The 13,756-nt window shown below is 44.2% G+C and overlaps 1 protein-coding gene across 2 annotated transcripts in view; it reads right to left on the bottom strand.

Moving 5' to 3' along the window:
• PGGT1B (protein geranylgeranyltransferase type I subunit beta) overlaps nucleotides 1–13,756 on the bottom strand; it is a 95,195-nt gene that overhangs the window by 67,413 nt on the left and 14,026 nt on the right. For both annotated transcript variants that reach the window (XM_089684722.1, XM_089684721.1), the window contains exon 3: nucleotides 5,216–5,283. In XM_089684722.1, the coding sequence (XP_089540848.1) occupies nucleotides 5,216–5,283 (68 nt within the window). The remainder of the gene's footprint in view (nucleotides 1–5,215; nucleotides 5,284–13,756) is intronic.

Raw genomic sequence — 13,756 nt, 5'->3', positions numbered from 1 at the left:
TGTTTCCCGACACTCCAAGGGTCTTCTTGTTGTTTTGGGGGATTCAAATGTTACTTTGGATTCCGCATTGGATAGGCGCTGCGCACGGGGGGCGGCCCCTTCTCATGACTTGGTGCTGGAGGAACGTATGCGCTCTCTCCTGCGGACAGCGGGGCTGGCGGACGTCTGGAGGGAGCTTCACCCAACGGAACGCGACTTCACATTCTATTCCAGTCCTCATGATAGTTTTTGTAGAATTGATCATATATTTATGCAGGTTCAGCAGCTTCCCTTGGTCAGGCGGATAACTATTCCCTCCTCGCCTTGGTCGGATCACGATCCCTTGGTACTTCTCCTTGCCCTCTCTGGGTCAGAACGGCGCCCTTTTCATTGGCGCATCAATGATTCTTTATTGACCACTCAGGCTACTTGCCAACAAATAGAATTTTTTTTACGAACATACTTCACGGAAAACGCGGGATCGGTCTCCTCGGCAGTGCCCCTATGGGAGGCACATAAGGCCACGGTGCGGGGTCATGTTATACAGCTGGCGGCGGTCCGGAAGCGCCGACTTTTGGAGATTCATTCTCTCCTGGCCTCTGCGGATGCGCGTTGGAAGTCCTCTCCATCTGCGGCCCATAAACGCGCTCGGGACGCTCTGGCGGCAGAGTTAGACCTACTTGCCTCTTCAGAGGCGGAACGGGCCCTGCGTTGGACCAAACACAAATTTTATTCCTGTGCTAATAAGCCAGGCCCGATGCTGGCCAGGAAACTCAATTCTGTGGGGAAACCCCATAAACCGATTCGACTGCGACTGCCTACAGGTGGCTGTACTTCTAATCCCCAGCAGATTGTTTCCCGTTTCTCAGACTTCCTTGCACGCCTCTACGCTAAACCAGATCCCTTCCCCGTGGCTCAAGCAGAGGCATTCTTTCAAGATCTCCGACTTCCTGGGTTATCCGAGGCAGCACAGGTGGCACTCAACGCCGGTGTCACTGTACCAGAAGTGCTTCAAGCTATCAAATCTTTACGGTCCACCGCGGCCCCAGGTCCCGACGGCTTTTCCGGTCTTTATTATAAGAAATTCTCAGCCTTGTTGGCGCCCTTTTTGGCTGAGTATTTTAATGCGTTACGACAGGGCTCCTCGCCCTCCCCAGATGCGCTTAGAGCGCATATCGCCATGATTCCTAAGACGACCGATGATGTACAGGAACCGCAAGCCTTCCGGCCTATTTCTCTTCTTAATGAAGACCTGAAGATATTGGGCAAGATCCTTAGTTTCCGCATTAATAAATATTTGCGTAGCCTGGTCCACAGGGACCAGGTAGGGTTCGTCCCCGGGAGGCAGGCGGGTGATAACGTTCGTAAGGTGGTCCATCTTATACATTTTCTGCAACAGCGGAAAATCCCGGGATTCTTACTGTCTTTAGACATATATAAAGCCTTTGATTCTCTATCCTGGGAATATCTGCGGTTTGTGCTGTCTCGTTGGGGTTTTGGGGATTCTATTCTTTCTTGGATTCAGGCCTTGTATTCTTCTCCTTCGGCCTCCGTCAAATACGCTGGGTATTTTTCAGATCCCTTTCCTATTGGGCGAGGGACGAGACAGGGTTGCCCCCTGTCCCCAGCGCTCTTTGTCCTGGCGCTTGAGCCGTTGGCTTTGGCGCTTCGGACCGATTGCAATGTATCGGGGGTTCCTTACGCGGGACAGGAATTCAAACTGAACCTTTTTGCGGATGATGCCCTCCTGACTCTTACTAACCCCCTGACGACGCTTCCTAATTTGCAACAGGTTCTTGAGCGCTTCTCCTTGATTTCGGGTCTCCGTATCAACTTGGATAAGACTGTCGCCCTCAATATTACTTTGGCTTCAGATTTGGTTTCGCGCCTACAATCCCACTTCCCTTACAAATGGGCTTCCTCTTCTCTTGAATACTTAGGCATTCGCTTGACCCCCACTTATGACTCCTTGTTTGCTGCGAATTACTATCCATTGCTTAGCTCTCTATCCTCTCTTATGCATTCTTGGCAATTTCCGCACCTGTCTTGGATAGGACGGGTTAATTCGGTGAAAATGACCATCTTGCCGAAATTGTTGTATTATTTTCGCACACTCCCGGTGCGGGTTCCCCCTCATTTTCTTCGGTTGCTTCAGGCGAAGTTAATGCGTTTTATCTGGGCCGATAAGCACCCCAGAGTATCCAAAAGTACGCTTTTTGCCCATAGACTTCAGGGTGGTCTTGGGGTGCCTAATGTGACTAAGTATTATCAAGCGAGCCAGATTGCCCCGCTGTCTATGTTGCACGCCTCTTCCGACGTCCCCCTCTGGGTCCCGTTGGAACTACCTAATTGTGCCCCTATCGCACTGTCGACGCTTCTATGGCTTCCCCCTGCCCTGCGCCCTATGGCACTGAGTCCGATGTTACTTCATGGCCTACAAGTTTGGGACTCGGTACGTTACTCTGGTGGTCTGATGTCACCTTTTCTGCCTTTGCTCCCAATTATTAACAACCCTCTTTTCCCGCCGGGTTTGGATCACCCAGGGGCGTTTTCTTGGTGGGTGACTAATGGTTTTTCGCAGGTGCGACACTTTTTGATTTTTCGGTCCTTTCCCACCTGGGACTCTCTTCAGGAATCCCGGAATATCCCCCCGGCGGAATTTTTTCGATATCTTCAATTGCGACACTGGCTGCTCTCGCTGCGGGGTACTTCTGTGTTCCCGTACCAGAAATCTGCCTTTGAACAGCTCTGCCAACTGCGTCCGGGCGCTCCGGGCCTTATATCCCTTCTTTATGCAGCTCTGAACAGACGCTCGTCGCATACTTCTCTTTCATATGTTGTTCAGTGGGAGCGCGACCTGGGAGCGGCTGTGGATCCGGAGGACTGGAATAAGGCCTGGTCACTCATAGCTAAATGCTCATTTAATACGACCACACTGGAGGCAGCCTATAAGGTATTGTTTCGTTGGTACTGGGTTCTGGCTCGGCTGGCCCGGGCTAACCCTGCCTGTAGTGATCAATGTTTTCGGGGTTGTGGTCATCGTGGTGATGTATTACATATCTGGTGGTCATGCCCGCGACTGTTTCGTTTTTGGTCTCGTGTATTTGGCCTCCTTTTCACCTTGTTCCATCTCTCCATACGCCGGGATGCTCGGTATGCCTTGCTTCATTGCCCCATACCGGGCCTCTTAGCTCACCAGCAGAAGTTGGCTTCCTATCTGTTTTTATCCGCCACTAGAACAATTGCTCAGGCCTGGAAGAGTCCGTTTGTCCCTCTTCAGGGGGTGCGGGATCGTATGACCACTATGATGCTCAACGAACAGATGTCGAGTATCCGCAACGACTCCCAACGTAAATTTTTGAAAATATGGGAGCCGTGGTTGCAATATGCCCTTCCCTCACTCCCCCCGGCTAGTCTGGGGATGTAATGGCGTTCGGTATTGGCGCTCTTGAATCCCTGCTCTTTGCCCCTCCCCCCCACCCCCTTTTTTCTTTTTTTCTTTCTCTCTTTTCTTTTTTCTCTCTCTCTCTGTTTTTGGTGTGACTGGACAGCTGCATTTAGTTGTTATAATCAGTTACATTACTGTTTTGTACCTTATGTGCCATTGATAGCCCCTGCGTGGGCGTACCTTTTACCCTGTTGGCATTAGAGCATTGTTTTTCCTTTTTTTTTATTTTGCATTTTGTTTATCTGTGCAATTGATAGCCCCTGCGTGGGCGTGTTTTATTGCCACTGTTTAAAAAATTTAATAAAGACCATTGAAATAGAAAAACAAAAAAAATAAATAAATCCAAAACCATATTTAAATATGGTTTTAACATTGTGCTGTTTATCTCCTACTCACTTCCCTGCTAGTCTCCAGCACCATACCCGGTGATTAGCAGGCAGGAGAGAGACCATGCAGTGTGACAAGCACCGATTGGGTGCTCATAAGGAAAGGGGAGTGTCAGGCTCTCCTAAAGGTCAGCAGAAGAGTATCTGCTGAACGAGTAAATGAGGCGCTGGCCCCCAATGAGGGGGGGAAAAAAAAAAAAAAAAAGTTTATTCCTTCAGGTTACCCTTGCACATGGAAGCACTTAGGTTCTCAGTACAAGAGCATGCTGAGCAGCCAAATCAAGCTCCAGTGTCCGCTCCGTGAGGCTCCATTCACACCTGGGCATTTTTGGATTGTGGCAGAATCACTGCAATTCTGCCCGCGATCTCAAAACGCACTATAATCGCAAAACGCAGGTTCAGGTACCATTATTTTAAATTGCACCTTAAATGTGGTGCGGTTTTACCACGATTGTCACTCGATTTATTGCACAGCAATCACAGCAAATCGCATCATGTAAAGCTAGCCACCCAAAAGAAGATCCGGTTCCTTTTTTAGGTGACAAGCTTCATGAAATCCGCCACACGATAAATCACGCTACAATCACAGCAAAACCACACTGCATTTTAAATGCTATTGAAAATAATGGCACCTGAACCTATGTTTTGTGATTGTAATGCGTTTTAAGATCGTGAGCAGAATCTCAGCAATTCTGCCGTGATCTCATAATGCCTAGGCATGAATGTAGACTTAATCCTGGTTTACACTGATGCAGAGCAGATGCGAACTAAAAAGGCATTGATTCACATGACATCTGAAAATACATTTTTTTTCTGTGAAGGATGCTCACATCTATGTAGTGAGATTTTGATCTGGTTAAAAAAAAAAAAAAAAAAAGGGAGGTTGCTTGATTTCCAAACTCACACAGCATTGAGTATAGTGGCATTCTGAGATAACAGTTCACATAGAATGAGATTCATAGCCGGTTTTGCATAGAAGTGGCTGGAAGAAAGATTTACATAGAAGTGGCTAACTGGAAGACCTGCACAGCTAGGACAACCGCACTGAAAACGGCCATGAAAAATCGCACAATTAAAAGTAAACCCTGCTTGTCTTTAGCCCTGCTTTTCTGCAGCAGGGCTAAGTGAAAAAAAAAAAAGAAGGACTTGCACATCCCTGTGTGAGGCCAGTCTTCTACTTTGACGTACCTAAAAATTATGCATAAAAAAACCAGAGATCTTGCAACTGATATAGGAGCTTATGATCTATGTTGCCATTTTTCAGGAAATTTCAGGGTTGTTGCTATTCATCCACACTGATATTGTATGCCAAGAGTTCAGGGTTAATGTCATTTTGTTGAGTTGCACCATTATGAATCTAAGTTTCTTGCTTTCCTTACATCAAATGTGCAATGAAATATACCTTTGATGGGTTGAAAGGTAATCCCAAACATGATGAACCCCGAAATCCACATAGACTTAAATTTGATTCTGCAGAAAAAAAACAGGAATTGTTCATTTGTAATGTATACAGGGAACAAAAATCACCAAACTATACATTTTATTAAAGTAGATTTTCAGGTTAAACCTAACTAGTCTTAAAAATTCTCCCTCCCCCCTCCTAACACCTAGCCTGTGCAAGAAAGATGTATATACTACCCTATTTTGTGTTCACTGCTGGCTAACACAGGGCAACACTTGATGGGACCAAAGGGGCCTGAAATTAGGCAAGTAAATACCCACCCCACATCACATGTATTTTTAGCTTTACAAATTTTGTACTCACCTTTTCCAGATGTCTTCAGGCCAATCACACTTCAACTTACCATCAATGCCGCTCTTTACCATTTAGGACCACCCACTGCTAGGGGAACAAAAGCACCCCTGTCTGCATCATCTACACTACTGAGTACAGGCTGCCATGGTGGTGCCCCCAACACACAAAGTCCTCTGTCTTTAGGATTGAATGACATTAGGTGTCAATCAACTCAGAAGACTGAGGACAACTAATGGAGAAAATAAAGGCCTGCTCTCTCCTCAAATCTACTATATTTCATTGAGTAATATCTATCAAGGATGCAAAAGAAGAAAATTATCATCAATATTGGAAATTAAAGTTTTCTGTTTATGTTAGGATTTGTGAACACAGTTCAAAAACATCACAAATGCAAGCTGAATGCATTTAAAAGCTAGCTGCATTTACGCCCCTACTTCTCTAGTGACCATATTTTACTGCCATTACATTAACAGAGGAATAACACACACACTAACACACACACACACTAACACACACAGTCTTCAGAAGAAAAAAGTTTTTAAGAACTACATATATCTCATGGTACCTCGCTGCCTGCAAACAGTGATGCGGTCACACATGCTATGTTTCATGTACCACCTCCACCTCTTGAATTTCCACCTTTGTCGTTCAGAAGGCAGGTTCTGTGAAATGTGTGACACAACAGCACATATGCCCAGGGCAGAGAGATTAGGTGTCAAAGCATTCTAGAAAGTAATTGTGTGGAATTCTCTGTTGGAGGGGAAGATGGTCATCTCCCTTCATAGCCGCCTCTGATCATTTCGGTAACGTCACATTGTGTCACTCTTGCAATGATATACACCGATCAGCCATAACTTTATGACCACTGCCAGGTTTTAAGTGAATAATGTTAATTATCTCTTTATAATGGCATCTGGAAGTCAGTAGGATATATTTTAGGCAGCAAGTAAACATGTTAGCCCTAAAGTCGTTGTGTTGAAAACAGAAGAAAATGGGCATCACAGTTTGTTGTGTATGAGGTTGTGCAGCTGCAGACTGGTCAGGGTGCCCATTGCTGACCCACGTCCACAGCCAAAAGCGCCTACGATGGACATGTGAGCATCATAACTGGACCACGGAGTAATGGAAGAAGGTGGCCTGGTCTGATGAATCACATTTTCTTTTACATCATGTGGATGGTGCTGTGCGTTTGCGTAACTTACCTGGGGAAGAGATGGCACCAGGATGCATGGAGGTCCTACCTTACAGGACTTAAAAGATCTGCAACTGACGTCTTGGTACTAGATACCACAGCATACCTTCAGAGGTCTAGTTGTATATATGCCTCAATGGGTCAGGGCTATTTTTTTGGCAAAAGGGAGGGGGGGGCTACTCAATATTGGGTGGGTGGTTATAAAATTATGAACCAGCAAACACAAATGCTCCTGCGCTTGGGGATGGACTCGATGCAGGCTACAACCACATTAAGAATGTCCTAGAACATGCACACCTTGCTGCCTTCAAATGGACCGTGGGATACCAAATATACTGAATGAGGAAAGAACAAAGAGGGCACACAGGCCTAGTGCATTACCATAAAAAATGTTTAATAAGAAATAAAATAGGTGTTGTACTCACAAACGACAATAAAGTCAAGGCACATCATAAAGGAACAGCTGGGTCAACACCGCGCTGAGTAACAGTCCGCAATGGGGAGTGTAGACATCCAATAGGCTGACGCGTTTCGAGGACTTGCCTCTTCCTCAGAGCCAACTGACCAAATATCTGCTCCCTCTTTTATATGCTCACTACTAGTTGAACCAAAAGGTCACATGGGCCATCCTAGACACTCCCCTATGCAGGTGGAGGAGTCACAGGGGCAATTCACATAGTATAAGTAAACACAAACTAGTGACAATCATAAAATCATATAAACCATAAGAAGTGTGAAAATGAAAAAATAAATAAGTAGAAAGTTACACATATATAGATTAAAAATCCTTCCCTGGTGATGCACTGCTCGCATTTAAATAAATGGATGGATGAGCAACGCTACGAAGCTGGCTAGTGCTCTGCTTGCCATGGTTGTCTATGGCAAGCAGAGCACTAGGCAGCTTTTATGATTGTCACTAGTTTGTGTTTACTTATACAAGGGCCAATTTAGACAGGAACCAATCAAGCTACCAGCATATCTTTGGAAAGTGAGAGGAAACCAGAGTACCCAGAGGAAACCTACGCAGGCATAGAAAATTCCCTTGTTTTTCTATTTTAAACTGAATGGGTTGTTTTACAAGGTAAGGGTTCAAGCATACTTTCATCTACCTTTAACCCTTTCCATGGCTTATGAGAAAGATGTTAATCAATGATCGTTCTGTACAATATATCCTCATAAAATAAGATAGTCATATAATCAACACATAAAACAACTGTGTAGCCAACTAATCTAGTTAAAAACACAAACATCTTAGCTCAACATGTGTCATTTTCAAAATAGTGTCAGTAAAACCCACTCTGACACTGGAAGCATGTCTTTGGATTCTTCCATTACTCTGCAAAAATAATGGCACTTGACACAGGAGGGAAGTCCTATCATCCCTTTGTGCTGATTCACAAGCTGGAGTCTTCAGTCTGTGCTGTGTGCTCAGTGCACAACATGCCTTCAAGATACTGGTCATCTACAAACGTGTCTGTCGAGTCAGCTCCATTTCTGTGCTCACCTATTCATTTTGTCTGAGCAGCTACATTCAGCAGCCTCATCAGAATTCACCACAGTACATTATGCCAGCAGCAGTACTGGATGTAATTATATTTAGGTTATCAAAAGAACTACAGGTCCACAGTTAAACCTCTAATCTCTAATTCAGCCCTGACACATATTGCTTTCAAGAGCAATTTCAGGTAACAAGTCAAATTATTTCAACAAACTGCTAATGCAATCCTTTGTGAATTGAAGTCAAAATGTCTACGCCGTGTAAGTTGTTCGATTCCCTTCTGTTTGACTGAAATGGGCTTTTAGAAACCTTTTAGCGGGATCACATTAGGAGTTTAGATTTCGTTTGCACCTTTTAATCTGAATGCTGCTTCCAGGTCTGAATCCAGAAAAGACCCAAGCAATTAGCATTCTAGGAGACCATGTATTTTGTTCTCATGTGCAGAGTTGGGAATTTGAGGCTTGTTTTCAGAGACAGAAGGCCATGTGTATAAAAAGAAAACTGCAGTTATAGTATAGGTAAGCTGTTCTATGGAAAAATACCAATGGTAAAATAAACTCTGCGCCACATTGGTGACATTTCTCAAAAACCTAAAGTAAAGTGTCAGCCAGCCAGCTGTTTGATAAACAGGACTTAGGACTTTTTAAACTTGCTTCATAATGTGGAACTGGGCATGCTTTTTTAAGGCACTCTGAATGCCAATCAAAGCCCCTGTCACTAAATAAAATGGTAAGCTTACAGTGCTGTTTATACGTTGCGTTTGCTTTGCTTCAAAAATGATATCCCATGTCATATTCTTGGGGTTTCAAAGAATCTCCAAAGCCTCCATAGAACTCTATGAAAAGCTTGCTAACAGCATCTGCAGCTTTTAGGGGTTTTTATTCAGCATTAGCTTTGCTTTGGAGGTATTGCAGTTACGAGATATCCCAGGATGCAATGGGATACCAACAAGTGAACCGGAAAGATGTAATCAGCAGTCACTTCTGGTTTATGTGTATGTATTCTGGAAGTGTCTGGTGCAAATGTCACATCTGATGTGCAGCATGGAGGAGCAAAAAGGTAGTGGGTTCCGGAGTGGAGCAATTAGACGGATGTGGTGTGCAACATGGGAACGTTATAGCGGAAGGTGAGCGAGAACCAGAGAGAGAGAGAGAGAGAGAGAGAGAGAGAGAGAGAGAGAGAGAGAGAGAGAGGACTGGGCACAGAGGATCAGCAGAGCTGGGGGATCGGAGCAGGAGAAACTAGCAATGTCACATATGGTGCAAAGTGTGGGAGAAATATAGCACGAGGTGGGTGGGGACCAGAGAGAATGAAGGATCAGCAGAGCAGGTTCCTGCTGAGCAAGGGATCAGCAAAGCTAGGGGTTACTACTGAGTGGGGGATCAACAAACCTAGGGGTACTAATAAGCAGGGGATCTGCTGAACGAGGGTACTAATAAGCTGGGAATCTGCTAAAGGAGGGTACCAATCAGCTGGGGATCTGCTGAGTGGGGGTACTACTGAGCTGGGGTTGACTAGACCCCTTTAAAACAAATAGAAAATCATCACACACAAGGGATTTGCCAAACTTCATTAAAACTTCAAAAAAGCATCAACAAAGTATCACAAAAGCATATTGAAGCAGTAGGCACTTTAATGTGTGTTAAAGTCAAAGAAAGTGTAAAGGAGGCCTTAAAGTCAGTCATCGCAAGAAATTCTGAGGAAGTGTTATTACATATGCTATAAATACCTAATAGATAGTAAAGAAGCTGGGTAAGTGGGCAGAAAAAATACACTACTGAAGTCACAATGATTAGGGGGAAACACTTAACTACAATGCTACGGCATTATTACATAGGACAACAGACATCTTTCACAAAGGCATAGTAACTTTTAATCATAAAAATGCCTCCAGATGTCAGGGTCTGCACTGAGTACATTTTGTTTAGGTTTAGAGAAAGTGATTTTGGATTGGGAAGGGGAGGGGCCTGGGGTGCTTGTAAAAGATGAATTCATTGGTCCAACTTTGAACAATGAAGTATGCACGTCTCATACTAATAGGATCCCCTTGGGAGCTGGAAATCACTGAAGTATTCACTACTATTAAAGTGACCACCAGATGCTTCTGGTTCCAGTAGTGATCAGCATCCCTGCCACATTGTGAACGCAGGAAGTTGCTCGCTTGCCACTAACAGAACACTTTGCACTTTCTCAATGAATACAAACATTCACTGATTGGACAAGGTAGAGAGGCAGAGTGGGTGAAACTCAGAGGACACGGTGTTCCTTGAGAATATACAAAAGTGTTCTCTGAATGGTGCCCACGCAAAGCGAGTGAATGTCAGTAAGCAGCAGGGTAGCTGATGGACAAAGGAGCAGGAAGCTAGTGGAGATCACTGTACTATCAGTGCCTACTACAGTGCCTTGAAAAAGTATTCATACCCCTTGAAGTTTTCCACATTTTGTCATGTTACAACCAAAAACATGTATGTATTTTATTGGGATTTTATGTGATAGACCAACACAAAGTGGCACATAATTGTGAAGTGGATGGAAAATGATAAATAGTTTTCAAAACTTTTTACAAATAAATATCTGAAAAGTGTGGCCTGCATTTGTGTTCAGCCCCTCCGAGTCAATACTTTGTAGAACCACCTTTTGCTGCAATTACAGCTACAAGTCTTTTTAGGTAGGTCTCTACCAGCTTTGCACAACTACAGAGTGAAACGATTCCCCATTCTTCTTTGCAAAATAGCTCAAGCTCTGTCAGATTGGATGGAGAGCATCTGAACAGCAATTTTCAAGTCTTTCCACAGAATCTCAATTGGATTTAGGTCTGGATCACTTAACACATGAATATGCTCTGATCTAAACCATTCCATTTTAGCTCTGGCTGTATGTTTAGGGTCGTTGTCCTGCTGGAAGGTGAACCTTCGCTACAGTCTCAAGTCTTTTGCAGACTCTAACAGGTTTTCTTCTAAGATTGCCCTGTAGTTGGCTTCATCCATCTTCCCATCAACTCTGACCAGCGTCCCTGTCCCTGCTGAAGAAAAGCATCCTCTCAACAAGATGCTGCCACCACCATGTTTCATGGTGGAGATGGTGTGTTCAGGGCGATGTGCAGTGTTACTTTTCTGCCACACATAGCATTTTGCTTTTACTCCAAAAAGTTAAATTTTGGCCTCATCTGACCAGAGGACCTTCTTCCACATATTCGCTGTGTCCCCCCACATGGCTTCTCGCAAATGGGACTTCTTATGGCTTTCTTTCAACAATGGCTTTCTTCTTGCCACTCTTCCATAATGGCTAAATTTGTGGAGTGCACGACCAACAGTTGTCCTGTGGACAGATTCTCACACCTGAGCTGTGGATCTCTGCAGCTCCTCCAGAGTTACCGTGGGCCTCTTGGCTGCTTCTCTGAATAATGCTCTCTTTGCCCGGCCTGTCAGTCTAGGACAACAGCCATGTCTTGGTAGGTTTGCAGTTGTGCCATACTCTTTCCATTTATGGATGATGGATTGAACAGTGCTCTGTGAGATGTTCAAAGCTTGGGATTTATTTTTTAATAACCTAACCCTGCTTTAAACTTCTCTACAACTTTATCCCTGACCTGTCTGGTGTGTTCCTTGGCCTTCATGATCATGTTTGTTCACTAATATTCTCTAACAAACCTCTGGGGGCTTCCAAGAACAGCTGTATTTATACTGAGATAAAATTACACACAGGTGAACTCTATTTACTAATTAGGCAACTTCTGAAGGCAATTGGTTCCACTAGATTTTAGTTAGGGGTATCAAAGTAAAGGGGGCTGAATACAAATGCACGCCACACTTTTCAGATATTTGTGTTGGCCTATCACATAAAATCCCAATAAAATACAATTAACGTCTTAGGTTGTAGCATGACATAATGTGGAAAATTTCCAGGGGTATGAATAATTTTTGAAGACACTGTACATTGGTCCAAACTGGACCAATGTAATTACAGTCATGGCCGAAATTGTTGGCACCCTTGATATTTCTCCAGGAAATCATGTATTTCTCACGAAACGTATTGCATTAACACATGTTTTGCTATACACGTTTATTCCCTTTGTGTGTATTGGGACAAAACAAAAAAAGGGAGGAAAGAAAGCAAATTCGACATAATGTCACACAAACCTCCAAAAATGGGCTGGACAAAAGTATTGGCACCCTTTCACAACTGCGGATAAATAAGAATGTTACAAGCATGTGATGCTCCTGTAAACTCACCTGGGGCAAGTAACAGGTGTGGGCAATATAGAAATCACACCTGAAAGCAGATAAAAAGGAGAGACGTTCACTTAACCTTTGCATTGTGTGTCTGTCTGTGCCACACTAAGCATGGACAACAGAAAGAGGAGACGAGAACTGTCTGAGGACCTGAGAACCAAAATTGTGGCAAAATATCAACAATCTCAAGGTTACAAGTCCATCTCCAGAGAACTAGATTTGCCTTTGTCCACAGTGCGCAACATTATCAAGAAGTTTGCAACCCATGGCACTGTAGCTAATCTCCCTGGTCGTGGACGGATGAGGAAAATTGATGAAAGATTGCAACGCAGAATAGTCCGGATGGTGGATAAGCAGCCCCAAACATGTTCCAAAGACATTCAAGCTGTCCTGCAGGCTCAGGGAGCATCAGTGTCAGCGCGAACTATCCGTCGACATTTAAATGAAATGAAACGCTATGGCAGGAGACCCAGGAGGACCCCACTGCTGACACAGAGACATAAAAAAGCAAGACTACAGTTTGCCAAAATGTACTTGAGTAAGCCAAAAGCCTTCTGGGAAAACGTCTTGTGGACAGATGAGACCAAGATAGAGCTTTTCGGTAAAGCACATCATTCTACTGTTTACCGAAAACGGAATGAGGCCTACAAAGAACAAAACACAGTACCTACGGTAAAATATGGTGGAGGTTCAATGATGTTTTGGGGTTGTTTTGCTGCCTCTGGCACTGGGTGCCTTGACTGTGTGCAAGGCATCATGAAATCTGAGGATTACCAAAGGATTTTGGGTCGCACTGTAGGGCCCAGTGTCAGAAAGCTGGGTTTGCGTCCAAGATCCTGGGTCTTCCAGCAGGACAATGACCCCAAACATACGTCAAAAAGCACTCAGAAATGGATGGCAAAGAAGCGCTGGAGAGTTCTGAAGTGGCCAGCAATGAGCCCAGATCTAAATCCCATTGAACACCTGTGGAGAGATCTTAAAATTGCTGTTGGGAAAAGGTGTCCTTCCAATAAGAGAGACCTGGAGCTGTTTGCAAAGGAAGAGTGGTCCAAAATTCCGGGTGAGCGGTGTCAGAAGCTTATTGATGGTTATAGGAAGCGACTGATTTCAGTTATGTTTTCCAAAGGGTGTGCAACCAAATATTAAGTTAAGGGTGCCAATACTTTTGTCCAGCCCATTTTTGGGGTTTTGTGTGACATTATGTCATATTTGCTTTTCTGCCTCTGTTTTATATTTGTTCCAATACATACAAAGGGAATAAACAT

Source organism: Staurois parvus, unplaced genomic scaffold (genome assembly GCF_062004578.1).
Source record: "Staurois parvus isolate SC_StPar_1 unplaced genomic scaffold, SC_StPar_1.0 ptg000354l, whole genome shotgun sequence".
In the NCBI taxonomy this organism is placed as follows: Eukaryota; Metazoa; Chordata; class Amphibia; order Anura; family Ranidae; genus Staurois; species Staurois parvus.
Note: the sequence above shows the minus strand (reverse complement) of the source record. Positions and strands in the feature narration are given on the sequence as shown.